General features: G+C 53.4%; 1 protein-coding gene across 1 annotated transcript in view; it reads right to left on the bottom strand.

The window, feature by feature from the left end:
- Positions 1–10,757, bottom strand: part of shbg (sex hormone-binding globulin) — an 11,279-nt gene extending 522 nt beyond the window's left edge. The window contains 7 exon segments of the mRNA XM_078427706.1: positions 4,660–4,761; positions 4,763–4,786; positions 4,788–4,835; positions 4,837–4,852; positions 5,908–5,945; positions 5,947–6,030; positions 10,510–10,757. Of these exon segments, the coding sequence (XP_078283832.1) occupies positions 4,660–4,761; positions 4,763–4,786; positions 4,788–4,835; positions 4,837–4,852; positions 5,908–5,945; positions 5,947–6,030; positions 10,510–10,611 (414 nt within the window). The 5' untranslated portion in view covers positions 10,612–10,757.
- Between the last annotated feature and the right edge of the window lie 1,849 nt (positions 10,758–12,606).

Genomic DNA, 12,606 nt, shown 5'->3' with positions numbered 1-12,606 from the left:
GCAGAGAACTCCACAGATTCACAACTCTCTGGGTGAAAACTTTTTTCCTCTTCTCAGCCCAAAATGCCCCCCTCCCTTATTCTTAAACTGTGTGACCCCTGGTTCTGGACTCCCCCAACATGAGGAACATTTTTCCTGCATCTAGCCTGTCCAATCCCTTAAGAATTGTATATGTTTCTATAAGATCCCCTCTCATCCTTGTAAATTCCATTGAATACAAGCCCAGTCGACCCATTCTCTCATCGTATGTCAGTCCCGCCATCCTGGGAATTAACCTGGTGAACCTACGCTGGACTCCCTCAATAGCAAGAATGTCCTTCTTCAAATAAGGAGAACAAAACTGCACACAAGTCTTGGCGGAAGGAAGGCAATTCTCTTACCGCTGGTTTTGAAGACGGCCATTCCCACTCCTTGGAAGAAGGTTCCAGGCATGATGTTGGCGGGACATTGGATGTTGGGGTTACCAGAAACCTTCTTGTCCAACCATGAGGTGTTCTGCTGAAGCCAGTCCCAATTGGAGATGCAAGCATCCAGTCGGTGTTTGAGCTGAAGGGTTGAAGGTCAATCGCTCGGTCAACCCTTGACCTGTGACTAGGGTTGCCAACTTCCTCCCTCCCAAATACGGGACAAAAGGTGTCATCACCGCCCCGCGCCCCACCCAGCCAGCGGCCACGTGCTCCCGCTCCACCAATGGCGGCCGCTCGGGCCGGGAGGTGGGTTGCTATGCAACCGCCATTGGACAGTGCCCAGAACTCCGAGCCTACACTGTCCGGGCCTACAGCGGCCCCCAGGCCCACAGTGTCCGGGCCTACAGTATCCAGGCCTACAATGCCACCCGGGCCCACAGTGTCCGGGCCTACAGTATCCAGGCCTACAACGCCCCCCGGGCCTAGTATGAGACAAGGGCGGTCTCGTACGGGACAAACCACTTTAGCCCAATATACGGGATGTCCCGGCTAATACGGGACAGTTGGCAACCCTACCTGTGACCTCTCGCTGCAGGTCAAAGGGCGTCCAATGATGTTGGACCACATGCATAGAACCATAGAAGATAGGGGCAGGCATAGGCCATTCGGCCCATTGAGCCAGCACCGCCATTCAATATGATCGTGGCTGATCATCCACAATCAGTACCCCGTTCCTGCCTTCTCCCCATACCCCTTGATTCCTTTAGCCCAAAGAGCTAAATCTAACTCTCTCTCAAAAACATCCAGTGAATCGGCCTCAACTGCCCTCTGTGGCAGAGAATTCCACAGATTCACAAATCTCTGGGTGAAAATGTTTTTCCTCATCTCAGTCCTAAATGGCCGACCCCTTATTCTTAATTCACCTCCGCTCCCTCCCCTCCCGCCCCATCCTAGCTCTCTCTCTCTCTCTCTCTCTCTCTCTCTCTCTCTCTCTCTCTCTCTCTCTCTCTCTCTCTCTCTCTCTCTCAGGAGAACTACATGATCCAGCAGTGCCGACCACTCTACCCACAGAAGCTGTGCTAGCTCTGATCCACCCCTCCCCTGCTCCCTCTCCCTCCCATCCTGCACATTTCCCCTCCCAGGAGCAGAATTAGGCCATTCGGCCCATCAAGTCTACTCCCGCAGCTCAATCATGGCTGATCTTTCTTTCCCTCTCAACCCCATTCTCCTGCCTTCTCCCCATAACCTTCGATGCCCTTCCTACTCAAGAATCTATCCTTTAATTCTGAGGCTGTGCCCTCTGGTCCTAGACTCTCCCACTAGTGGGAACATCCTCTCCACATCCACTCTATCCGGGCCTTTCACTGTTCTGTACGTTTCAATGAGGTCCCCCCTCGTACTTCCAAACTCCAGCGAGTGCAGGCCCATTGCCAACAAACGCTACATCATACGTTAACCCACTCATTCCTGGGATCATTCCACTCTGGACCCTCTCCAACACCAGCACGTCCCTTCTCAGATACGGGGCTTAAACATTCACCTTATCAGAGTGGAATTAGGCCATTCGGCCCATCGAGTCCACTCCGCCATTCAATCCTGGCTGATCTCTGCCTCCCAATCCCAATCTCCTGCCTTCTCCCCGTAACACCTTGACACCCGTTCTAGTCAAGAATCTGTCTATCTCTGCCTTAAAAATATCCACTGGCTTGTGGCCTCCACAGCCGTCTGTGGCAAAGAATCCCACAGATTCACCACCCTCTGACTAAAGAAATCCCTCCTCATCTCCTTCCTAAAGGAACGTCCTTTAATCGTGAGGCTGTGCCCTCTGGTCCAAGACTCTCCCTACGTTTCATATGAGGTCCCCCCCACATTCTTGTAAACCCCAGCGAGTACAGGCCCAGTGCGGACAGGAGGCTCGTGCCCCTGGTACCGGGGGGGGGGGGGGGGGGGGCCGGATCGGACATGGAAACTCACAGGGAGTGAGGAGTTTGGACTCGTTGATGGAGCAGGTTCCCCACAGCAATGCGAAGTTTGACCAGGTTCCCCTCCAGCCCCCACGTTGGGCAAGATGGTGATGGTCAGAGATGGACGCTGGTCCACCAACATCTGGATGTTGCTTTTTCCCACTCCGCACCATCACCTGTCAATAGACAATAGACAACAGACGATAGGTGCAGGAGGAGGCCATTCGGCCCTTCGAGCCTGTACGCACCGCCATTCAATGTGATCATGGCTGATCATTCTCAATCAGTACCCCGTTCCTCCGCCGTTCTCCCCATACCCCCTGACCTCCGCTATCCTTAAGAGCTCTATCCAGCTCTCTCTTGAATAGCATTCAGAGAATTGGCCTCCACTGCCCTCTGAGGCAGAGAATTCCACAGATTCACAATCTCTCTGACTGAAAACGTTTTTCCCTCATCTCAGTTCTAAATGGCCGACCCCTTATTCTTAAACTGTGTGGCCCCTGGTTCTGGACTCCCCCAACATTGGGAACATGTTTCCTGCCTCTAACGTGTCCAACCCCCTTAATAATCTTATACGTTTTCGATAAGATCCCCTCTCATCCTTCTAAATTCCAGTGTATACAAGCCTGTCGGATCAGTATCGTTCAGTTTAGTCTGGCCTGGTCTGGTTGAGTTCAGCTCACCTTAGTCTAGTTTCGTTTAAGCTCAGCTTAGTTCAGGAAGGAAACTGCAGATGCCGGTTTACACCGAAGACAGACACAAAATGCTGGAGTTACTCAGCGGGTCAGGCAGCATCTCTGGGGAGTAGGAACGGGTGGCGTTCCGGGTCAAGCCCCTTCCTCAGACTGAAGAAGGGTCTCGACCCGAAATGTCCGCCTTAACCAACCTGATCTCCCGGTGGCTGAGCACCTCAACTCCCCCCTCCCACTCCCAGTCTGACCTTTCTGTCATGGGCCTCCTCCAGTGCCATAGTGAGGACCACCGGAAATTGGAGGAACAGCACCTCATATTTCGCCTGGGCAGCTTGCAGCCCAGCGGTATGAACATCGACTTCTCCAACTTCAGATAGTTCCTCTCTTTCCCTCCCCCTTCCCAGTTCTCCCTCTATCTTCCTGTCTCCACCTATATCCTTCCTTTGTCCCGCCCCCCCCCGACATCAGTCTGAAGAAGGGTCTCGACCCGAAACGTCACCCATTCCTTCTCTCCCGAGATGCTGCCTGACCTGCTGAGTTACTCCGGCATTTTGTGAAATAAATGCCTTCGATTTGTACCAGCATCTGCAGTTATTTTCTCACCCTCCTCGGACTGAGAGTCACTGGGGAGAGGGAGATTTAGAGATGTGGAAGGGCAAGGCGTGAAAAACGACAGATCAAAGCAGACAGTGCTGCAGGGAATAACGTTTTCGAGCAAGGTAAAGCCAGTAAAGCCCGAACAAGGTTGGTCCAAGGGTCACCAATCAGGTAGATGGGCCGCTCTCTAGTTGGTGATGGAACGGTTGACTCCATCTAAACCTCGCCCTGCCTCGGCAAGGCCAGCAGCACAATCAAGGACCAGTCTCACCCCCCCCCGGCCACTCCCTCTTCTCCCCTCTCCCATCATGCAAGAGGCACAGATTGTGTGAAAACGCACACCTCCCAGATTCAGGGACAGTTTCTACCCGGCTGTTATCAGGCGAATGAACCGTCCTCTCACCAACCAGAGAGCACTGCTGAATGACTATCCACCTGTTCGGTGACCCTCGGACTATCCTTGATCGGACTTTGCTGGCTTTTACCTTGCACTAAACTCTATTCCCTTATCAAGTCATAGAGTCAATAGACAATAGACAATAGGTGCAGGAGGAGGCCATTCGGCCCTTCGAGCCTGTGCGCACCGCCATTCAATGTGATCATGGCTGATCATTCTCAATCAGTACCCCGTTCCTGCCTTCTCCCCTGACTCCGCTATCCTTAAGAGCTCTATCCAGCTCTCTCTTGAATGCATTCAGAGAATTGGCCTCCACTGCCCTCTGAGGCAGAGAATTCCACAGATTCACAGTCTCTCTGACTGAAAAAGTTTTTCTTCATCTCAGTTCTAAAATGGCCGACCCCTTATTCTTAAACTGTGTGGCCCCTTGTTCTGGACTCCCCCAAACATTGAGAACATGTTTCCTGCCTCTAACGTGTCCAACCCTTAATAATCTTATACGTTTCGATAAGATCTCCTCTCATCCTTCTAATTTCCAGTGTGTAGAAGGCTAGACAGTGGGGCAACCCTGGCGGGCGGAGGGGTGAGAAATGGGCCTTTACCCTTCGCCAACGCCCATCGCTGAGCTGGTCACCGGCCTGCACGGCGATGTTGCAATATTCGTTGCTGATCTGGATCTCTGGGCGACCGTCTCTCAACGCCAGCAACGAACCAGTTGTCCCCACCGTTTCATGTCACCGTAGAACACCACGCCTTCCGGGTCCAGAGTCCGCAGGTCTAAACTCCGACTGGAAGCTGGCAGGGAGAGGGGAGGAGGGGGGGGGGAGAGAGAGGCGGGGGTGGGATCCAGCACGGAGACACAACTGTTCCCAAAAACGTCCCCCCCTCCCCCCCGACACTCCGACCCCCTAACACCCCCTCTCTCCATCTCCGTAACCCCCTCCCATCCCCCACCGACCCACTACACCCCCTCTCTCTCCCACAGCCCCAGCACACCAACCCCTTCTGGAATGGGATGTAGGGGAGGGGAAGGTGGTTACAGAGATGGGAGAGGGAGGGGTGTAAGGGGGGACACGTCCCAAGGGAGGGGGGTAGGAAGGGGAGAGGGAGGGAGGGAGGAAGGGGGAAGGAGGGGTGGGGGAGTGGGGGGGAGGAGGGGAGTGGGGTTGGGTGGTGAGGGGGGGAGGGAGGGGGGAGGGAGGGAGTGGGGTTGGGTGGTGAGGGGGGGTTGGGTAGTGAGGGGGGGAGGGAGTGGGGTTGGGGAGTGAGGAGGGAGGAAGGGGGGTTGGGTAGTGATGGGGGGGGAGGGAGGGGAGTGGGGGTTGGGTGGTGAGGGGGGTTGGGTGGTGAGGGGGGTTGGGTGGTGAGGGGGTGAGGGAGGGGGGAGGGAGGGAGTGGGGTTGGGGTGGTGAGGGGGGTTGGGTGGTGAGGGGGGAGGGAGTGGGGTTGGGGGAGTGAGGAGGGAGGAAGGGGGGGTTGGGTAGTGATGGGGGGGAGGGAGGGGGTGAGGGGGGAGGGAGGGGGGAATTGGGTAGTGAGTGGGGGCAGGAGCAGGGTAGGAGGGGGAGAGGGGGGAGGGAGGGGGGGTTGGGTGGTAAGGGGGGGAGGGAGGAAGGGGGGTTGGGTGGTGAGGGGGAGGGAGGGAGGGGGCTTAGGGAGTAAGGGGGGAGGAGGGGGTTGGGGAGTGAAGGGGGGGAGTGAGGGGGGAGGATGGAGGAGGGTTGGGTGGTGAGGGGGTGTGAGGGTTAGAGCACGGGGGGGGTTAGGGGAGTGAGGGGGTGTGGGGGGGAGAGGGGGGGTTGGGGGAGGGAGTGAGGGGGAGGAGAGTGAGGTGTTTAGAGGGTTTATACCTGTCAGCTCCCTCAATATGGATCTCCAGTGTGTTGCTGTGGTGGACTGTTTTTGCTGCTCGGGTTCAGGGACAGGAGTTTGGGACTTTTCTTCGTCTGCCAGTTGAAGCAGAGATTGTTGACCTAAACCAGACAGAAACACACACAGGGTTCAGCAAAGTAACAGCAGAGGGCAACCACCTCACCGTGCCACAGGTAAGCATTCAATCCTGACCTCGTGTTGCGTTCAGTCCAGTTTAATATGGTTTGTTGTCACGTGTACTACGAGGTACAGTGAAAAGCCAGCAGGAGAAAAAAACTGCAGACGCTGGTTAAAATCGAAGGTAGACACAAAAGCGCTGGAGTACCTCAGCGGGTCAGGCAGCTTCTCGGGAGAGAAGGGATGGGTGACGTTTCGGTTCTACCATTCCTTCTCTCAATGACCCGCTGAGTTGCTCCAGCATTGTGTGTGTCTACAGTGAAAAGCTTCCCATTGCTTATCAACCAGTCACCGGAAAGACAATACACAATTACAATCGAGTGTACAGATACGGGATGAAGGGAATAACATTTAGTGCAAGATAAAGTCCGATTAAAGATAGTCCAATGGGGTAGATGGGAGGTCAGGACCGCGGAACTGCTATCGGTAGTTTGTACGGAGTTTGTACGTTCTCCCCGTGACCTGCGTGGGTTTTCTCCGGGCGCTCCGGTTTCCTCCCACACTACAAAAGACGTGCGGGTTTGTGGGTTAATTGGCAAATCGTCTCCGTCCATCCCTCTCCTCCACAGCTGCAGAAACCCTCATCCACGCCTTCATCACCTCCCGTCTGGACTACTGCAACAGCCTCCTTCCTCTATGGCGCACCCTCAAAAACCATCAGTAAACTTCAATACATTCAAAACTCCGCTGCCCGTCTACTCACCCACACCCCGATCCGTGACCATATCACCCCCGTCCTTTATAAACTCCACTGGCTCCCCATCCCCCAGAGAATCCAGTACAAAATCCTCCTCATGACCTACAAAGCCCTCCATAACCTGGCCCCATCCTACCTGACCGACCTCCTCCACAGGCACACTCCCACCTGCACCCTCCGCTCTGCCGCTGCCAATCTCCTATCCCCCCCACATCCGGACCAAACTCAGATCCTGGGGGGACAGGGCTTTCTCCATCGCTGCTCCCACCCTCTGGAACTCACTACCCCAAACCGTCAGAGACTCCTCCACACTCACCACATTCAAAACATCGCTGAAGTCTCACCTGTTCAGTACTGCCTTCAACCACTGAAGGTCACCTCACCTTCTGACTCCTTTCTCTGTTCGTTTACTTATTTATCTATTTATTCACTTCCCTATGTTCTCTAAATCCCTGTAAAGCTTCTTTGAGTGTATGAAAAGCGCTGTATAAATGTAATGCATTATTATTATTATTATTAGTGTGCAATGGGATAACTAGTGTGAACAGGGGATTCATGGTTGATCAGTATAGCAAAGGGGATTACAGAGGCATGAGGCAGGAGCTGGCCAAAATTGATTGGAAGGAGGCCCTAGCAGGGAAGACGGTAGAACAGCAATGGCAGGTATTCCTGGGAATAATGCAGAGGTTGCAGGATCAATTTATTCCAAAGAGGTGGAAAGACTCTAAGGGGAGTAAGAGACACCTGTGGCTGACGAGGGAAGTCAGGGACAGCATAAAAATTAAGGAGAGGAAGTATAACGTAGCAAAGAAGAGTGGGGAAGACAGAGGATTGGGACTCTTTTAAAGAGCAACAAAAGTTAACTAAAAGGGCAATACGGGGAGAAAAGATGAGGTACGAGGGTAAACTAGCCAATAATATAAAGGAGGATAGCAAAAGTTTTTTTTAGGTACGTGAAGAGGAAAAAAATAGTCAAGGCAAATGTGGGTCCCTTGAAGACAGAAGCAGGGGAATTTATTATGGGGAACAAAGAAATGGCAGACGAGTTAAACCGTTACTTTGGATCTGTCTTCACTGAGGAAGATGCACACAATCTCCCAAATGTTCTAGGGGCCGGAGAACCTAGGGTGATGGAGGAACTGAAGGAAATCCACATTAGGCAGGAAATGGTTTTGGGTAGACTGACGGGACTGAAGGCTGATAAATCCCCAGGGCCTGATGGTCTGCATCCCAGAGTACTTAAGGAGGTGGCTCTAGAAATAGTGGAAGCATTGGAGATCATTTCTCAATGTTCTATAGATTCAGGATCAGTTCCTGTGGATTGGAGGATAGCAAATGTTATCCCACTTTTTAAGAAAGGAGGGAGAGAGAAAACGGGTAATTATAGACCTGTTTCTAAACTAAACTAAACTAAACTAAACTAAAGCATCTCGTATTCCACTTGCGTACCCTACAACCCAATGTTACTGAAGAAGGGTCTCGACCCGAAACGTCACCCATTCCTTCTCTCCAGAGACGCTGCCTGACCCGCTGAGTTACTCCAGCATTCTGTGTCTATCTTCGGTACGAACATTGAATTCTCCGATTTCAGTTAAACAGCCCGCAAACAGCCCCCTGTCTAGTTTTCCTTCTGCCCTTACCCCCCCTCCCCACCACCACCACCCCCCACCCCATAACCTTCCCTATGTCCCACTTAGACAAGGCACTAATTTCTCCCCTCTCCCACCTTCCCTACCATCTGCATTCTTTCCTCCGGCTTCATAATTCGCCCCTCTATTTCTTTACTTTACTTTAGTTTGGAGATACATCACGGAAACAGGCCCTTCGGCCCACCGGGTCCGCTCCTACCAGCGATCCCCGCACACTAACACTATCCTACACACACTGGGGACAATTGACAACTTTTACCAAAGCCAATTAACCGGCAGACCGGCACGTCTTTGGAGTGTGGGAGGAAACCGGAGCGCCCGGAGAAAACCCACGCGGGTCACAGGGAGAACGTACAGACTCCGTACAGACAGAAGCCGTGGTCGGGATCGAACCCGGGTCTCCGGCGCTGCATTTGCTGTAAGGCAGCAACTCTACCGCTGTGCCACCGTGCCGCCCGAGTTACTCCGGCACTGTCTGTTGGTATAGTGTGTGAGTGTGTGTGTGTGTGTCTGTGTGTGTGTGTGTGTGTGTGTGTGTGTGTGTGTGTGTGTGTCAGTTCGTCAGTGTGTCAGTGTGTGTCTGAGAGTGTGTGTGTGTGAGAGTGTGTGAGGTGTGAGTGTGTGTGAGTGTGTGTATGTGAGTGTGTGTGTGTCAGTGTGTGTGTGAGAGTGTGTGTCAGTGTGTCTGTGCATCAGTGTGTGTGTGTGTGTGTGTGTGTGTGTGTGTGTGTGTGTGTGTGTGTGTGTCTGTGTTAGTGTGTCTGTCAGTTCGGCCGTGTGTCAGTGTGTGCCTGAGAGTGTGTGTGTGAGTGTGTGAGTGTGTGAGTGTGTGTGTGAGTGTGTGAGTGTGTGTGTGAGTGTGAGTGTGTGAGTGTGTGAGTGTGTGTGAGTGTGTGAGTGTGTGAGTGTGTGTGAGTGTGTGTGTGAGTGTGAGTGTGTGTGTGAGTGTGAGTGTGTGTGTGTGTCTGTGTGAGTGTGTGTGTGTGTCTATCAGTTCGTCAGTGTGTCAGTGTGTGTGTGTGTCTGTCGGTGTGTCAGTGTGTGTATGAGTGTGTCTGTCAGTGTGTCAGTGTGTGTATGAGTGTCTGTCAGTGTGTGTGTGAGTGTGTCTGTCAGTGTGTCGGTGTGTGTCTGTGTGACTGTGTGTGTGTGAGTGTGTCAGTGTGTGAGTGTGTGTCAGTGTGTGTGTGTCTGTGTGTCAGTGTGTGTGTATGTGTGTGTGTCTGTCAGTGTGTCAGTGTGTGTCTGTGTGACTGTGTGTCAGTGTGTGTGTGTATGTGTGAATGTGTGAGTGTGTCAGTGTGTGTTTGTATGTGTGAATGTGTGAGTGGGTCTGTGTGTGTGTGTGTGTGTGTGTGAGTGCATCTGTGTGTCAGTGTGTGTGTGTGTGTGAGTGTGCGTCAGTGTGTGAGTGTGAGTGTGTGTGTGTGTGTGTGTGTGTGTGTGTGTGTGAGCGTGTCAGTGTGTGTGTGTGTGTGAGCGTGTCAGTGTGTGTGTGTGTGTGTGAGCGTGTCAGTGTGTGTGTGTGTGTGTGTGTGTGAGTGTGTGTGTGAGTGTGTCTGTCAGTGTGTGCGTGTGTGTGTCAGTGTGTGTGCGTGTGTGTGTGCGTATGTCAGTGTGTGTGTCTGTCTGTCAGTTCGTCAGTGTGTGTGTGTGTGAGTGTGTGTGTGTCAGTGTGTGTGTGTGAGTGTGTGTGTGTCAGTGAGTGTGTGTGAGTGTGTGTGTGAGTGTGTGTCAGTGTGTGTGTGTCAGTGTGTGTGAGTGTGTGTGTGTGTCAGTGTGTGTGTGTGAGTGTGTGTGTGTCAGTGAGTGTGTGTGAGTGTGTGTGTGAGTGTGTGTCAGTGTGTGTGTGTCAGTGTGTGTGAGTGTGTCTGTGTGTCAGTGTGTGTGTGTGTGTATGTGTCAGTGTGTCAGTGTATCAGTGTGAGTGTGTGTGTGTGTGTCTGTGTGTCAGTGTGTGTCTGTGCGTGTGTGTGTCAGTGTGTGTGTGTGTGTGTGTGAGTGTGTGTGTCTTGAGTTATGTTTTTGTAAACCAGCGTCTCCAGTTGCCCCCTTACCCTCTCTGGCATCATCGGGGCGCGTTGCTGGAACAGCGCTAGATCTGCGGAGACGGAGACAGCAAGGAGACCGAGCGTAGACAGCAGCCAGACGAGCCCCATGGCTAGACGGGCAGAGCAACACCTCTCCCAGTGGTCCACACTCCCCCTCAATGACAACCGCTGACTTGGCTCCCAGTCTTATAGCACCTTCCATCGATTGCCCAAGTCCCAGCTCACAGACTTTGCCCTGGAGAAGGTTATTGAACCACCGATGAGCGTTAGCTCACAAAGATCAATGCTCAAAATATTTCCGTGGGAGTGCACACAGTTCAACAGTTCAACAACAGTTCAACAGAGCTTTATTTGTCATTCAGTACCAAGGTACCGAACGAAACTACATAGCAGTCACACACAAAAAAGAACACAAGACACATGGCCCCAACACAAACGTCCATCACAGTGACTCCAAACACCCACTCACTGTGATGGAGGCAACAAACCTTCCACTCTCTTCCCCACGCCCACGGAGAGACAGCTCGTCCCCGACCGACCCCCGCACAGTCCCCGACACCGGCGGCGACAGTCCCCGGCCAGGGCGAATCGCACCGGGCGCTGAAACGTCTCGCGGCCGAGCCGGGCGATGGAAGGCCCCGCGACCGAGCCGTGCGCAGCTAAGTCCCGCGGCCGAGCCGCACCGGGCGATGTTAGGTCCCGCGGCCGAGCCGCACCAGCGATGAAAAGTACCTCGGCCGAGCCGCACCGGGCGCTGTTAAGCCCAGCGGCCGAGCCGCACCAGCGATGAAAAGTCCCTCGGCCGAGCCGCGCCGGGCGATGTTAGGTCCCGCGGCCGAGCCGCACCAGCGATGGAAGGCCCCGCGGCCGAGCCGCACCCCGCGCCGTGAGGAAGAGACCTAAAAGAGAAAGGTTTCCCCCGTCCCCCCACCCACACCACCACCCCCCCACCCACACCACCACTCCCCACACATACACAACCAAAAAAAAAACAAAAACCATCCCAACACCGACACACACAACAACAAAAAAAGGAAAAAAGACGAACAGACTGCTAGCGAGCCGCAGCCGTTAGGCGCCGCCACTTCCGCCACATGGAGGACACCAACCATTAACAAGCTGACGAGAGGCACAAAACGATGGAGTGACTCTGCAGTTGTACAGGGCCCTAGTGAGACCGCACCTGGAGTACTGTGTGCAGTTGTACAGGGCCCTAGTGAGACCGCACCTGGAGTACTGTGTGCAGTTGTACAGGGCCCTAGTGAGACCGCACCTGGAGTACTGTGTGCAGTTGTACAGGGCCCTAGTGAGACCGCCCCTGGAGTACTGTGTGCAGTTGTACAGGGCCCGAGTGAGACCGCACCTGGAGTACTGTGTGCAGTTGTACAGGGCCCTAGTGAGACCGCCCCTGGAGTACTGTGTGCAGTTGTACAGGGCCCTAGTGAGACCGCACCTGGAGTACTGTGTGCAGTTTTGGTCTCCAAATTTGAGGAAGGATATTCTTGCTATTGAGGGCGTGCAGCGTAGGTTCACTAGGTTAATTCCAGGAATGGCGGGACTGTCATATGTTGAAAGACTGGAGCGACTAGGCTTGTATACACTGGAATTTAGAAGGATGAGAGGGGATCTTATCGAAACGTATAAGATTATTAAGGGGTTGGACACGTTAGAGGCAGGAAACATGTTCCCAATGTTGGGGGAGTCCAGAACCAGGGGCCACACAGTTTAAGAATAAGGGGTCGGCCATTTAGAACTGAGATGAGGAAAAAACTTTTTCAGTCAGAGAATTGTGAATCTGTGGAATTCTCTGCCTCAGAAGGCAGTGGAGGCCAATTCTCTGAATGCATTCAAGAGAGAGCTGGATAGAGCTTTTAAGGATAGCGGAGTCAGGGGGTGTGGGGAGAAGGCAGGAACGGGGTACTGATTGAGAATGATCAGCCATGATCACATTGAATGGCGGTGCTGGCTCGAAGGGCCGAATGGCCTCCTCCTGCACCTATTGTCTATTGCTTTTCATTGGAATTAGTTGACAGGACTAAAGGGTGTGAGCTACAGGGAGAGGTTGAGTAGGCTGGGACTCTATTCCTTGGAGCGCAGGAGGAT

The sequence above is a fragment of the Rhinoraja longicauda genome, chromosome 34 (assembly GCF_053455715.1).
Source record: "Rhinoraja longicauda isolate Sanriku21f chromosome 34, sRhiLon1.1, whole genome shotgun sequence".
Classification (NCBI taxonomy): domain Eukaryota; kingdom Metazoa; phylum Chordata; class Chondrichthyes; order Rajiformes; family Arhynchobatidae; genus Rhinoraja; species Rhinoraja longicauda.
The sequence above is the reverse complement of the archived record's forward strand: the minus strand, read 5'-3'. Positions and strand labels throughout refer to the sequence as shown.